Source organism: Talpa occidentalis, unplaced genomic scaffold, assembly GCF_014898055.3.
Source record: "Talpa occidentalis isolate TD23 unplaced genomic scaffold, MPIMG_talOcc4v2.1 talOcc4.12, whole genome shotgun sequence".
NCBI lineage: Eukaryota > Metazoa > Chordata > Mammalia > Eulipotyphla > Talpidae > Talpa > Talpa occidentalis.
In genome coordinates, this window is record NW_023601212.1 from 22,568,942 (window position 1) to 22,584,694 (window position 15,753).

The window sequence follows — 15,753 nt, forward strand, 5'->3', positions numbered from 1 at the left end:
CGAGCAAATCTTTGCACCTCTTTGAAAACCAGTGTCCGTTTTCTAAAATGCTGTTGTCTGAGGGTAATATGAGACATTTGCATGTGAACCTCAGCAGAGAGGAATTACTCTATTTTTTCCTTGAACATTTATTTGCGACTGTCATTCCTCAGCTCATTTACACGTTTCTGTCTGGGACATTTTTGCCCATACCTGCTGGTTTTGTTTTTACTCCTTTTGCTCCTTTCCACCCTCTAAGTCACCGCCCGTGTTACACAGGGCCTCTCTTCCGTATCTTTCACATTTCATTTTTATGGGACACCTTGCTGCTTTTGATGGAGGACGAGGAATAAGTTCTTTAAGTTCATGAAAGCCTTCTGTATGCCAGATGTTTTCTCTGTATAGCTCATTGAATATTTGAAAATAGTAAAGTTAAAAAGTAATGAGTAAATATGGTCTCAACATTTAAAAGAAAGTAATTGACCATTTACCAATCATGGTTTTCATTGCTCCACCAAAAGTTTATTCTTATGAATCTGGTGTGTTTATCTTCCAGACCTTTTCTGTGCTTTTACATACAATATGCAACAGATCAAACTGGAACTGTCACTCACACCTTGAAAGGCAAACTCTGAATCATGAAATTGTCTTTACATGAAGTTTTATTTGAGATGGCTATCAATGGAATCGCTGGGATAGTCACTCCAAAAGAACCAGCTCCCCAAATGGCATAAGTGCCCAGATTTTATAAGTGATGTAGGTTTGAAGAAGTGTGTGTGGAGGTAGTTTGGTGAGCGGGGTCCCTTAGGTTACCTGTGAGAAAAGTTTCAGCGGAGTTCCCCTTTCAGCAGCACATGGCAGTTTTACTCAAGAAACAAAGATGTTTGCACAGACACAGGCAGGTGAAGGTTACATTTTAAAGGGACAGGTTTATAAGGAGAAAGGGAGGCACCTGCGTGGTCACAGGTGGGCAGGAGAGCTACCTCTGCTGCTTTGTAAAGGGAAAAGGTTTGTGAAAAGAAACACATGCATAGTCACAGGCAGGGAGAAGAGCTGTTTGCCAACACAGAAATTATACTGATACAGTGTTCTTCTTTTGGGGAGGGGTCATTCCTTTCTGGAATTGTTATCTATTGTTAATCACTTCTAAGGTGTGAATAGGGTGATTTGTAAGGACCTATGGTTCTCTACAATGACCCTTAATCTCCACCTCTGCTCTGTCCCTTTAATACTTTATTTTTTTAGAAGATTTATTTATTTATGCATACAAGAGCTGGGGTGTAGGCCAAAGGTGCCAGGAGGTGAGAGGATTCACCACAGACAGAGTGGGGAGCAGAACAGGTGGATTGACTGAGGGAGCAGTGAGCGAGACAGGAGAGGTCTGCTGCACCATGTGGGTTAGCTTCCTGGCTGGGGATCGAACTCGCGCGCTGCAGTAGCTGGTGATAGCTTCATAGTGCTGAGACTTAACTCCTTGCGCCACCAGGGAGGCCCCTTTAATATTTATATAGCAGTCTGATACTTTAGCAGTTGTGCCTAAGGATTTTTCATTTCTATAGCTGGTTTAACAATTATGGTAATAATTTCTATTATCACACCTCCAGTTTCTGGTTGCTGATGCTTCCATCCTAAATTTTCTCTTAGCCTTCCCCATAAGTGGTGAAGGCATGTGAATAAAGAGCAGGGTCTCACATTTCCAGGTCCTAGTTGGTGCTGGACAATCTAGGGGATAGGAGTCAAGGTGTTTGACTTTCCCAGCAGGGTGTTTTCGCAGCAGACAGCAGATGTGTTTTTTTTTGATGCCAGAGAGATTCAGAGGGTTGTAACACAATCAATTTTCCAAGTCCCCAGGAATGCAGGAGTTAACAGTTAATTCTGAAGAGGGAATGCAAAAGGGTGGTTAGAGTTAATTCCACTTATTCCTAGCTTTTAGTCTCGTATGTTTTCTGTTGCAAAATGGAGGGAATCCAGGTAGAAATTTAGATATGTATTCGTAGAAAATATATAGTATATTTTGTGTGAACATGCATAAATATGTAGCCTTTTTTCTTTTTTTCACCTAACAGTGGACCTTGGAGATCTGTCCAAAATTGTACACACTCCTCCATTCTGCGTAACTTCCCATAGTACACCAAATTTTAATCACTAGACCACCAGGGATTTTCTATAGTTGGATCAGCTATTTGCTTATTGATAATATATAAATTGTTTACACTTGTTTTCCGCAAACAATGCATTGTTACTCTGTGGCAAATACTGAGAAAAAAGTATTACTGGGTCATAGGTTGAATACATGTAAGATAGTGCTAGATTTCTTTTTTTTTTTTTTTTAAAGATTTATTTATTCATGCATACAAGACCTGGGGTACAGGCCAGATGTGCAGAGGGTGAGAGGATTCACCAGAGACAGAGTGGGGAGCAGAACAGGCAGACGGACTGAAATATATGCTGACGGGAGCCGTGGGCGAGACAAAAGAGGTCTGCTGCGCCATATGGGTTGCTCCCTGGCAGGATTGCTTCATAGTGCAGTACTTAACCCCTTGCGCCACCAGGGAGGCCCAAGTGCTAGATTTCTTTCCAAATGACTGTACTAGTTTCAGCAGTATGTAAGAATATTTTCTTCCTCGATCCATGCTTTTACTTCATATTGCCACACTTGTGAATTTTGGCTAATCTGATGCATTAAAAAGTGATGTTTAATTGTTTTACTTTGCCTTCCCATGATTAATAGTAAATAACCATATAAAAATAAACATCAGTTTTATACATTTATTTATAATTTGTCATTTTCCTATGAGTTTGCTCATTTTTCTATTGGATTTTTTTTATTGTTAGATAGACTTGATGTTACACATTTGACATACATGTTGCAAATGTTTTCTTCATAAATTTAAGCTTGTATTTGTTGACTAAGATAAAAGTCTCAATAATATCAATAGTTAGATTAAGAGCTTATTAGAAAATCAAAGTGAAGATTCAAACCTGAGAATTAGTCTGACAGATTTTACTCCATGAGAACTGTTCCAACAATCCCAAGTTTGGGTTTAGTTAAGATAAGACCCATGCATCATTAACATAAAAATGTAATTATTCTTGAGGGAGGGTAGGGAGGAGTTTCTACTTTTCTATAGGCTTAGATCTTTCAATTTCTGAAGTTATCTTGATTGCAAGATATGTTGATGCTATCTGTGCACAGAGGAGGGCTAATGTTGGGGTTTAATCAAGTCTCAGATTTCTAAAGAATGCACTGTGGCAATGCAAAGGATGAGTTTGATTGTTTAACTTTTGTTATCTTGTTCCTTGCTTATTAGTGGGGTCCTGAAAGACTGGCGTATGTGCAGGCAGCATATTTGTACATAACTGCTTCACAGGATAGGAATAGGACAGCAGTTCCTGTTGAAACTTGAAAACCTATACAGACAGCTTTGCTCTCTTGCCTTCTGGATTCCTAGAACATACTCTGTGTTTACAGTATTAAAGTTTGTATCCTTTTTCTCAGTGCCTTTGAATTTTGTGTCTTATTAAGAACATCATTTGCACACCAAAGTTACCGGTGCTTCCTCTTATATTTTCCTTTACTGCCTTTTTTGTACTCACTATTATGGTTGGATTTTGAATTTATCTTTTGTGACTAGTGTAAGAAAGACAGCAGGAACTATTTAGCTGAAAAACCCTGGGGAAAACATATATGTGTCCTCCTCTTGGGGGTTTAGAGTATGTATGAAGATCCTTAGAACTGAAAGAGTAATCTTGAATTAATATTTGTAAGGCAAGAGAGAGCTGTATCATTCAAATGTGAGCTTGGTGAATCTTTTGGAGTTGAAAGGGAAAAGGCTAGATCTAGGATGAGGAGAGGAAATTTTGCACAATTTCAGCAGGATCATGAGGTCATTACTTGATTGCCTAAGGAAAGGGTTGGAAAGTCTCCTTTTGCAGTAGCCATTGCTTGGGTTTACATCAGTAATTATGGGAACAGTTCTTAATAATGCCCAGAATCATATAGTGGACACTTTCATGTGAATAAGCTTATTTGGAAAATTTATTCAACATGGTGTTAAAGATTCTGAGAAGCTGTGTAGTGAAGAAATTGCTTAAACTTGTTTAACTCTGTGGCTCGCCTGATTTGAATACTTAGGCCTGATTTTAATAACAAATATAGAACACATTGTGGAAGCACTGCTTTACCTGTGTGTGCATTTTCAGGAAAAAACTCAAGAACTTATTGTCAAGGATTTGGCTCAGATGTATGTCCATTGTTATGTCCAAAGACAATTGTCATTAATGTTACCGATAGTAGAAAAATAATTAATATCCAGGGATATGAGTAGTAGGTTGTTTATGATAAAGTTTGAATGGATCTTTGTGTAATTTCATATGTGCATTTTGGAAAGACATTGGGCGTTAGTGACCAAAGAACAATGTAAAGTTTCAGGTGTTGTCGTATTGTCTATATGGCCATTTTCCTCAAAATTGTGTTCCAGTTCTGGCTCAGACCACACTTCCTCATTGCCTCTTGCCTCTTGCTGGTGAAGAAAGGTCAGAGCTAAGGCAGAACAGCCTTGAAATTCTCTTGTAACTCATGAATCTTGATGGTGAAGCTTCTCCATTGGCTAGTCTTTTCCTTTTAACTCTGCATTTCTTTTTATTTATTTATTTATTTTAAGATTTATTTTATTTTGCTGCACCCCTCTGCAGTGACCTTCAGGGCTAATGGCTGTTGCCATGGTCCCTGAGGTGCGGCGTGGGCAAGGAACCATGCGCGCAGGGGGAGAACAGCAAACTCCCTAAGATGCAGAGAAGCGGAATGCCTGCCAAGAGATAATGACCACCAGAAGCTGCCACAAAGATGACTAAAAGAAATGCTGACCACCTGGAACCTTATCTCGCTTTCTCAAGGCCCACAAACTTTATTCTGCTACAACTGTCTCTCTAAAATCTTTCCTTTTTCTGGTCATTGATTGCTAATTAAAAAACATACATAATTTAATAAATAGGCTAATCCAAATGAAACATTACTAAACACTGTGTAATAATAGAATTGTTAGTTTAATAATCTTTCTATTATGTGCTTGACTTTAGTACCTATGATATTAACTGCATTATAAAATAAATTCACCCATGACAATTAATTATGAGTGAAAATGAGTAATAGTGATAGTTAGTGCAACTAGAAAATAATTATATAGAACAGTAGAAAGAATTTATAGCCTGTCCAATTAGGAATGAGGCTAGGTCCAGATGTAACTTCGGACATAAATCACTGCCCTGTCAATTAAGCTAAGACTATGAGCAAACTGATCTCTTTGATGTTTACTGTTCCTATGCCTTTAGAAAAAACATATATATACTGACCACTAGCTTAATAAAGGCGCACTCAGATTTACACTCTCTCTTGAAGTGTGTCTGTTTGTCATTTCTTTAACCGAATCCCTGACCACCCTGCGCAGTCTCTCAACCCTGAAACGGCCTCATCGTCTGCTGCTGTGCTGGTCCGTGGCATTATTTTATTATTTATTTATTTATTCAAGGACTGGGTACAGTCAGAAGCGTGGGAGGGTGAGAGAATTCACCAGAGCCAGAGCGGGGAGCAGAGCAGGCAGAAGGACTGAAGTACACTGCTGAGGGGAGCAGCGGGCGGCAGGAGAGGTCTGCGCGCCACGTGGGACCCTCCTCCGCTGGCCGGGGAGCAGCCGGGGATCGAACTGGCGCTGCAGTTTAACTCTGCATTTCTAATTCCTACTACTAACTGCGTTTCCACCTTCTAGAACTGATTCTCTGACAGACTAAAAATATGAATTTGTTTTCAGCAGAATCAGTACTAGGCATGTTGCTTGGTACATGATAACAATGTATCAACAAAACATGAAAAATGTGTGAATACATGGTGTTTCTTTTGAGTTTCATAAACTAAAGTGTGGTAGTACTCTCACATTTGTTTTCTCTCTTATAGAGCCTGTCAAGGTGTTTTATGTTACTCTCTGCCATCAAACAGGAAACTCTTAAAATAATAGGCGAGACCCAGGAAAACTAATGTTCATGAAACTTCAAGGCAGATTAAAAATAAATTTAGGATTAGGAGATCAATTTTATTGTCATATAATTTAGGTGTAATTGCTTTAAACTGCACTGTTAAATGCACTGTTAAATCAGTTTTGGAAACTGATCTGCTTTAAAAAATATTTTAAAATAATATCATAACCCCGGTGTCCCAACTTCTCTAGATCTAGGTTACCTGAAGACATCCACAAACCAAGTCTGAAGTTCTTTCCAAAATTTCTGTATATTTTTTGGCCATTCCTGTGAACTTACTCATGGATTGTTTCATTCAAACCACATCCTTCCTGATGTGAGACTCTGCTCTTCTTTGGGTTAACACATACAACACACACACACACACACACAGGCATGCGCGTGTGCGCATATGATGTATACATACCAATCATACACACATTTGGTAATGTGGAAGACTTTACTGAAGATTTGAGGGGAAGACAGATTATATTATAGAAATCTGGGCTCAAGTTGAGCATCCCCATTCTTTTTTTTTTTTTTTTTTTAAGATTTATTTATTTATTTATACAAGCACTGGGTACAGTCAGAAGCGTGGGAGGGTGAGAGAATTCACCAGAGCCAGAGCAGGGAGCAGAACAGGCAGATTGACGAAGTACACTGCTGAGAGGAGCAGCAGGGGCGCAGCAGGAGAGGTTTGTGTGCCATGTGGGACCCTCGCTGGTGGCCGGGGATCGAACCGGTGCTGCAGAGGCTCGAACCAGCGCTGCAGAGGCTGCGGGCAGCTTCGCAGCCCAGCTCTCAACCGCTGTGCCACCAGGGGAGGCCCAAGCATCCCCATTCTTAAAGTGCTCTTCAGGGTCCCAAACTTTGAACAATTTCCACTGGCTTTTTGTCAAAGGCTTTTCCTGCTCCATGCCATCTTTTTTTTTTTTTTTTTTTTAATCAAGGTTTTCCACTAGAGTATTACATTAGAAATGAGTATGGGGGTGAAGATATGCAGATATTTTCAAAATTACATAGTAATAAAAATTTAACATACTGCATTCTTCCATTTGCCATGTTTAAAAAAGAATAGCTCAACTCCATAGTCAGCTGGCCGCAGCAGTCATTGCCTTCCTTAAGACTCCTTTTACCTCCTTACTCACTGTGTAAATGAAGGGATTCAGCATGGGTGTGAGGATAGTATTTAGCACTGACACCTTATATACCTTAAGGGAGATCCCTTATATCCCTTATATCCTTATATATCCTTATATATCCTTATATATACCTTATATCCCTTAAGGGAGGAATGTGCTGTGGGTCTTAGGTACATGAACAAAACAGCTCCATAGAACAGGGAGACAACTGCCAAGTGAGAGGCACAGGTAGAGAAAGCGTTCTGGTGGCCAGTAGCTGAAGGAATCTGTAGGACAGTGGACAGGATGTAGATACAAGAAATGATCGTGAAGAGAAGTGACCCTGGGACCACCAGAATGATTGCCAAGAGACCTAGGAGCTCGGAGATGCTTGTGTCGGCGCAGGCTGCTTTCAAATTCTAATATGATTCACTTATTTTTTAAAGTAGACTAGGGGCCTCCCCGGTGGTGCAGCGGTTGAGCTCAGGGTTGCGAAGCTGCCCGCAGCCTTTGCAGCACCGGTTGGATCCCCGGCTGCTCCCCGGCCACCGGAGGAGGGTCCCACATGGCGCGCAGATCTCTCCTGCCGCCCGCTGCTCCCCTCAGCAGTGTACTTCGGTCCTTCTGCCTGCTCTGCTCCCCGCTCTGGCTCTGGTGAATTCTCTCACCCTCCCGCGCTTCTGACTGTACCCAGTGCTTGTATAAATAAATAAATAAATCTTAACCACCCCCCCCAAAAATAAATAAAATAAAAGTAGACTAAAAAATATTCAAAACTGAATGGATAAAATAGTCTAGGAGACTGCTTAAGAAATGTACTAAAACTGAAAATTGTATAGGGAATTGTACAAAATTTTAATTCAAAAGTCTTAGCTGAATCAGGGACTAATATATAAATTAATAAATGTAGTTGAATAAAGGTCTGTAGTCATGAACCTAAAAAAGTAAAAAAGGGCCTCCCCGGTGGCGCAGCGGTTGAGCGCTGGGTTGCGAAGCTGCCCGCAGCCTCTGTGGCACCGGTTCAATCCCGGCTGCTCCCCGGCCACTGGGGGAGGGTCCCGCTTGGCTCGCAGACCTCTCCTGCTGCCAGCTGCTCCCCTCAGCAGTGTACTTCGGTCCTTCTGCCTGCTCTGCTCCCCGCTTTGGCTCTGGTGAATCCTCTCACCCTTCTGCACTTCTGACTGTACCCAGTGCTTGTATAAATTAAATAAATAAATAAATAAATAAATAAATAAATAAATAAATAAATAAATCTTTAAAAAAATAAAAAAATAAAAAAAATAAAAAAGCGAGCAAATGTTAAGGAGCGCAAACTCAACACCCTGGAAAAGGCACTGCTATCAAAACTTTCCTTTGCGACTTAGTATCTTTTTAAACCAAGTACACCATTCTTATTTATAGATGCAGATTTATAGGCTGAGAATTTCTTTCTGTTATGTTAAAATTCATTAGAAAATAGTAAACTACTTCCTGTTTTACTGAGGATATTCTTCTATATGGCTCTCTTTTTCAGTGACTAAGATAAATTACTCTGATATAATTTTCAAAATTGTCAAAGTATAGAGGAAAGTTAGCTTGGAAGAGGCAGCTCACTGTTCTTTGACATGTAGCTTAATTCTTCTCCCATTTGAGAGAACACTAATTCTCTGAGAGCTTAGGGAAAAAGGATACTTCTATTCCGTCCCACTTTTCTAGATCAGAAAAGAATTATTCTTGTCTATAATATCACAAACTCTAGTTCTTTTCCATGAAACTGAGAAATGGAGAAGTATTTGAACTTGCACTAGTAGCTAATGAAACTACTCATGAACTTGGTATTACCTGAATTTATCTTCATTTCCTATGAAGAGGTGAATGGCAATCTCTCTTGGGCAATACAAAATTTCCAAGGGCTAAACATTCCACAATTTGGAAATTTAAACTTATTTAGTCCACAAACATTTGTTGTGTACTTACTATGTTCCAAGTTCTGTGAGATACTTAAGGAGTTTATCATTTAGATAGAGGAGAAATAGGTAAAAATAGGTAAAAATCACAGCATAATCCAGCAAGTGAAGGTGTAGATTTGTGTACATATTGGAGAACACCCAGAGGGACTCTTTACTCAACCTGGGCAGGGGTCAAGAATGGATTTCCAGAGAAAGCTGTGACTAAGTTGAGTCCTAGGAGATCAGCAGGAAAAGAGAGTTGAGGAGGGAGGGGAAATACCTTCCAGACAAAGACCCAGTGTTTTGTGAAGTAGACTAGAACTGTAATCCAGTTTGAACTGGAGTTGGAAGTCAGAAATGTCCGGAAACTTCTGATAAGCAATCAGGTTGGGCAGGCCTATCAGTCAGTTACTAGATAAATCCATGAAATTTTTGAAGGGGAGAATCCTGAGTCAGGGATTTGCTAACATTGGGCCAAGGGTGTGTGTGTGTGTGTGTGTGTGTGTGTGTGTGTGTGTGTATGAAATATGGTGGTAGCCTTCTTCTCCAACACATGGACACATTTATCTGCACTTAAGGAGGTAGGGGCTCAGGTAGTGATTGAGCTCTTTTGAGATCCTGGTAGAACTACTATGGATCCAGCTGACACACTCACACAGTGTGGTACATACAGGGAGATACAGATTCCCTTTGCTTTTGTGAGGAATGTTACTTGGCTTTAGTACCATGAGGACCCAGGAAGAACAGCAGTGGTGTCAGCAGGAATGGCAGTGCCTGGCAAGAGCAGTGCTCCAGGAGAAGTAGCAGCAGGGCCCAGTGGAATGGTTGCAGAGCAAAAGAGAGGAGGCAGACCAGATAGTAGCCATCTGGACAGTTGAGAGGGCTGGGTTGTGAGCACATGAGAAGTTGTGAGACTTTGAAGGAGGGTACCTGTCTTGAGTTAGCAGGTAAAAGAATATGCAGAGAAACGGGAAACTAACCACAGGAAGTTAAGGTTAGAGCGTTAAAATACTAAACTCTGAAGTCTATATATATACTAAACTGTATGTTCTACACTTGATCTTATCCAAAAGGCCGAGAAGCGATAAACTGTATGTTCTAGACTCATGTTTTCCTTTAGAAAAGTCACATTGTGTAGAGACACAATATTTCTCTTCATTTCCCCATATCAATCAGTTCCTGAGTCCTGTTCATTTTATCTCCTTACTCACTCTCCAATCTATTTCTTTCTTTCCATGTCATCTAGGCTACTTTAGTTGATGCCTTCATCTTTCATCAGACTCCTGTCTCCTGATCTATCATACTCTCTTCTTCCATATTTAAAATTATTGCAAGAACAGTCATTCTGAAAACAGTTTTGAGCATGTCACTCAAACCGTGAGGGTAACATCCAATCCTCAGCCTCTGATGACCATCTTACTTGCTTGATATTCTAGTCTGATCTGTCATTTTTCTTTCGTCCTTCTCCATTCTGCACTTCATGCATATTGGATTAACCCGATTCAGCAAACTATGACCCTGTGTTTGTAAATACAGTTTTACTGGGAACACAAGCTTCCCAATTTGCTTGTGTATTGTCTGTGGTTGCTTTTTTTGCTACCACAGCAGAGTTGTGCAAATGAGATCATATGACTCACAAAAACTAAAATATTTACTATTGCATGCTTTATAGAGACAGTTTGCTGCTAAATCAATAAAAATTTACAAGTGTCCCAATGGAAGACGGGACAGTGTGAAAGAAAGGATGAAGTTCAAGATAATACATTTTTAATGGCCAGGTTTAAAAAAGAAAAGAAACAGTTTGCTGATCCCTCTCTAGTTCACTGGAGATACATCCTCGTCTACATATAGTCTTTATTGTCTACATGAACAATGGTTCATGCTGTTTCCTTTGCCTATAACACCCTTCCCTGCTTTCCATTATTTGCCTAAATCCAATCTGATTTCTAGATCTCTGTTGAGGAAACACCTCCTGGAAAGCCTTGCCTCTACTTCCCATTTCCAGTCCAGTGCAGGTTCCCAGTGCTTCTACTACACCCTGCACCTCTGTATCTGAAAACTTATAGAATTGAATTTACTGTTTGCTTAGCTTCCACCACTGATTGTAGCCCTTTAAATGCAGCAATAGTATTTGCAGAGCATAAGCCAACATAAGTCTTCAAAAGATATTTTCTGATTATTTATATATGGATATATTAAAAGTTTGTTAACAATGAGGCAGTTACTATTACATTTATGTATGCTGATACATGCATGAGTTTATAAAATGCTACTATACTAAATATTCAAATGCTGGAGTCTGTAAAATAGGATTGTTTGCTGAATTATCTTTTTCCAAGTCTGCTGCTGCTTCCAGTTCTGCTACATGTAAATCTTTCTCCTCCATCTTTCTCTAATCAGGGATATATGTTTCTTACCCTGCTCTGGTTTTTCTCCCAACCTTTCCAGGCTGCCTGTGTATAGATAGCTTTCTTAACTCATTCAATGATAGATGGTTTGAGATGGAGTTAAATCACTTTCTGAGCTATACTGTTACAATCTTAAACTATTTATTGTCTCAAAAGAAGAAAAAGGGTAGAAAACTAGTAACTTAATTCTTTTTTTTTTTTAAGATTTATTTATTTATTTATTTATTTATACACGCACTGGGTACAGTCAGAAGCACGGGAGGGTGAGAGAATTCACCAGAGCCAGAGTGGGGAGCAGAGCAGGCAGAGGGACCGAAGCACACTGCTGAGGGGAGCACCGGGCGACAGGAGAGGTCTATGTGCCATGTGGGACCCTCCTCCGGAGGCCGGGTTGCAGCCGGGGATCGAACCGGCGCCGCAGAGGCCTGGGTAGCTTCGCAACCCAGCGCTCAATCACTGTACCACCGGGGAGGCCCAATAACTAATTCTTGTGTGGTTTTGGGCTAAACAGTATGTCCCAAGCCATTGTTTTTATTTGTTTGTTAGCTTATTTACTGTTTTTTAATTGATGATAGGGGCCAACTTTCATAATTTTGATCACATAAGTATAAACTATATGTATCCTGTGTATATATGTATAAAATATAAATTTGGAATGCCCAATAGAGCAATCTTAAAGCTGGGATACCTAGAATATATACTATAAGCTTTACAGAGGGAAATGCACCAACAATCACTACTTGAGGGCTGTGCTAAGTAGAGTGTAAATAAAGAAAACCAGTTTGAAATTTATCCCTAGGACTGATGGTTCTGGATAAGATACAGTGAATAAAAACCGTAGCCCAAATATTTACTGTGGCTTTTCTATATGAGACAAATTCATTTACTGGAATTTATTTTAAGGCTTTAAGGCATCAAGGCCAACTGCAGCTATTCATTTTAGGAAGAGCAAAACTTTATCCAAAAATAGGGAAATACTCTTTCCCTCTCTGTGACAAAGCAATACTCACAGCTTATGATTCCCAGGGAAACACTTTTGAGGTATGCCTTTGTCCAGGAGTAGACTGAAAGAAAAGGCTGTCTAATTGAGACAGAAGAATTTCCTTTTCCTTTTTTGACATAGGAAAAAATTTTTCTTTTTAGAATTTAATGCATTGCTAAGTTCTATTCATAAAGCTTTCAAGAAATGGCATGATTTTTTTCAGTGTTTAATAAAACTGCATTGGAAGTGATTAACACATCAGTTTATACTAGGTCAAGATTTCTTCTCTCAAAACAGTAATTAGTAAGTGGGGCACTTTCACATCTTCTCCTGGACCATCAGTCTTGATGGAGGTGCTTCAGAGAGTCCCAGGAGACAAAGAAGTTTTTGCTTTATTAGTAAATCAATTCAAGGAATTATCTACTCCTGGGATAATCAATCAGTCGCAGAAGTTTGATTATATGGGCTTTAGACCTTGAATTTCTTGGTTTCCTAAGAATATAAGCCAATGGGCTCAATAAATAATAATAATAATAAATAATAATAATAATCAATAATAACAAATAGAGTTATAACAAATAAATGGGGTTGTCTAATTAACAGAACTGAATTAAGGGTAGCAAATATGTTTGATAATGTGAAAAATGGCCAGTTAGGTAGGAATGGAAGAGTGAGCAGAATTGCTTTTGATTTTCTTCTGAGTTATCTTAGGCTGGTAGGTAAAGACAGGGGCCAATATGTTGTGGGTAGTGTCAAGAGTTGATGAATATAGTGCATATAATTGTTTCTGCCAACAGGAAAATGGAGTTGGAATTGTAACTTTAAAAAGATAAACTTTATATAAAAAACAGTCTTTTTAAGCATACAGTTCAATGAGTTTGAATGGATGTACACATCTGTGTAACCGGCACGTCAAATAAGATTTAGAATGTTATCAGCTCTCCAAAAAGTTCCTTTGTGGTCATTTTCGACAACCTTCCTCCTACCCCAGTTACCACTGACCTAATTTCTGTGTCTACAGGTTAATCTTGCCTGTTGTATGATTTTATTTGAATGAAATCATACATATTATAGTATACTCTTTGCTGTTTAGATGCTTTTGCTTGGAAAATGATTTTTGAGATTCATCCATATCGTTGAGTATAAACAGTTCATGCCTTTTAATTCCTGAGTATTCCATTATATGACTATACCACACATTGCTTATTCATTTACTAGTTGATGAGCTTTTGGGTAGTTTCAGTTTTGATAACTAAAAACAAAGCTGTCGTGGATACTTACATAGGCTTCTTTTCATGGGCATATGTTATGGCTCATTGCTTTGTAATCTGAGAAATATTTGCCTACCCCAAGATTGCAAAGATTTTTTTAAATGTTTTTTTTAGATGTTGAGGCTTATGACCCATTTTGAGGTAGTTTTTAACATTGCTTCAGAGAAATTCTGATGGAAAATTTTTTTTAATCTGGTTTTTTGAAATCTGTTCGTATGCTCTTCATTTTAGAAGGATATATTTTTGGGCAAAGAATTCTAGGTAGTTTATTCCATTCCCATCTTCCATCATTAAGCAGTTTAAAGATACTAGTCCATATTCTTTTGTTTTTCATGGTTTCTAGTAAGACATTAGGGTATATTACGTATGTTTATAGATACAAGTGTATAAACGTGTGTTTATAGCATAAGTTTATACACACATATATAATATGTTGTAACATGTTTTAATATCTGATTGCTTTAAATATTTGATTTAAATAATATTCAAAAAATATATTCAATTATTATATGTATAGTTATAAAATTTCCTTTCCCTTTTTTGGTTGATATTTGCTGCATTTCATGAGCCTGTGAATTTATATTTTTTATCCAACTCTGAAAAATTACTGCCACTATTTATTTGAATAATTTTTTTGTTTAAATATTTTCTTCTCCACTCAGTCCTTCTTTTTTTTTTTAAGATTTATTTTATTTATTTATGCATACCAGAACTGAGGTATAGGCCAGAGGTTCAGGGGGGTGAGAGAATTCACCAGAGACAAAGTGGGGAGCAGAACAGGTGGATCTACTGTAATACACTGCTGAGGGGAGCAGCAGGTGAGACAAGATAGGTCTTCTGTGCCATGTGGGTTAGCTCCATGACTGGGGATCGAACTTATGCTGCATGGCTGGCCATAGCTTAATAGCACTGAGATTTAACCCTTGCACCACCAGGGAGACCCCTCAGTCCCTTTTGATCTCTAGTTATAAGTACATACGTGCATACAGTAAATGCTGGATATTGTCCTAAAGGCCACCAAGGTTCTATTCATTTTGATTTTTGCTTTTATTCCTCCTCCAATCTGTAGTTTGGATAGTTTTTTTACTCAGCCTTCAAGTTCTTTTATTGTGAAGCAACTAAGCAGCTATTGAACTCATCTAGTGGAATTTTTCTTTTTCAGCTCTATCTACTCTTCATTCCATTTGCTTCTTTTTTTATATATCTTCCATTTTCTTTCTCATGCTTGCTTAAAAAAATCTTAGAACTTTTATCATGGTGATTTCACATTTATTGTTTGATAAATTCTGTCATCTCTGTTATTTCTAGATGTGTTGCTTTGACTGATTTTTCTCTTCATTTTATCTACATTTCCTTTTTATTTTGGTCTAGCAAGTTTTGGTTGGATGACATATTTTAAACGTCATTGAATGTCTGTGTCTTGTTTTCTTTCATTAAAAAATATAATAGTTTGTATTCACAGGGTACCAAATTATTTTAGATTTAATTGATTCTTCTAAGATTTTCTGCTTAAAGCTTTGTTAAGGCATATTATAGTTGACTTTATTTTAGGATTAATTTCTCTCTGTTGCTAGGATATGGGGCACCTGATGTTCAATGAATGGGGTGGTCAAATACCTGCCACCCAGTTCACTCAATACATTTGTCTAAAATTTTTGAAATTTTTAGATTTTAGGTGGAAATTTGAAATTTGAAATTTTAGGTGGAAATCAACATAGAGGTACCAGGGACCCAAAATACCAAATTTTCAATTTTGTGACCAGCTGTCTATAGCACCAGTTGCCTCTCTCATACTTACAGGATATGGCCAAGAAAAATAATTCCCTTTGTCACTGGCTATGGAGTCCAAACTCAGTGTATTTCTTTGGTGGGCTGGATTGGATGATGTGGACTTGTGGGTACACCTGGGGGGGCAAAAGTGTGACATAACTTGTGAGTCCTCACCTATGCACTTAATACATGTGGATGAGACCAAAAGTAGATATGCAGGGAGAAATAGGAAATAAAAAGTGTTTATTTACATATGGAGTTAGAAAAGGGAGAACTAAGAGAAAA

The 15,753-nt window shown here is 38.6% G+C and overlaps 2 protein-coding genes across 5 annotated transcripts in view; one reads left to right on the forward strand and one right to left on the reverse strand.

Annotated features, from left to right (window-relative positions):
- Nucleotides 1-15,753, forward strand: part of LOC119240793 (olfactory receptor 4D5) — a 388,728-nt gene that overhangs the window by 60,389 nt on the left and 312,586 nt on the right. The gene's annotated exons all lie outside the window — the stretch shown is intronic.
- The window catches only part of LOC119242087 (olfactory receptor 6M1-like), a 30,991-nt gene continuing 22,317 nt past the window's right edge, over nt 7,080-15,753 (reverse strand). Inside the window, 2 exon segments of the mRNA XM_037507868.1 lie at nt 7,080-7,199; nt 7,262-7,518. Coding sequence (XP_037363765.1) covers nt 7,080-7,199; nt 7,262-7,518 — 377 coding nt within the window.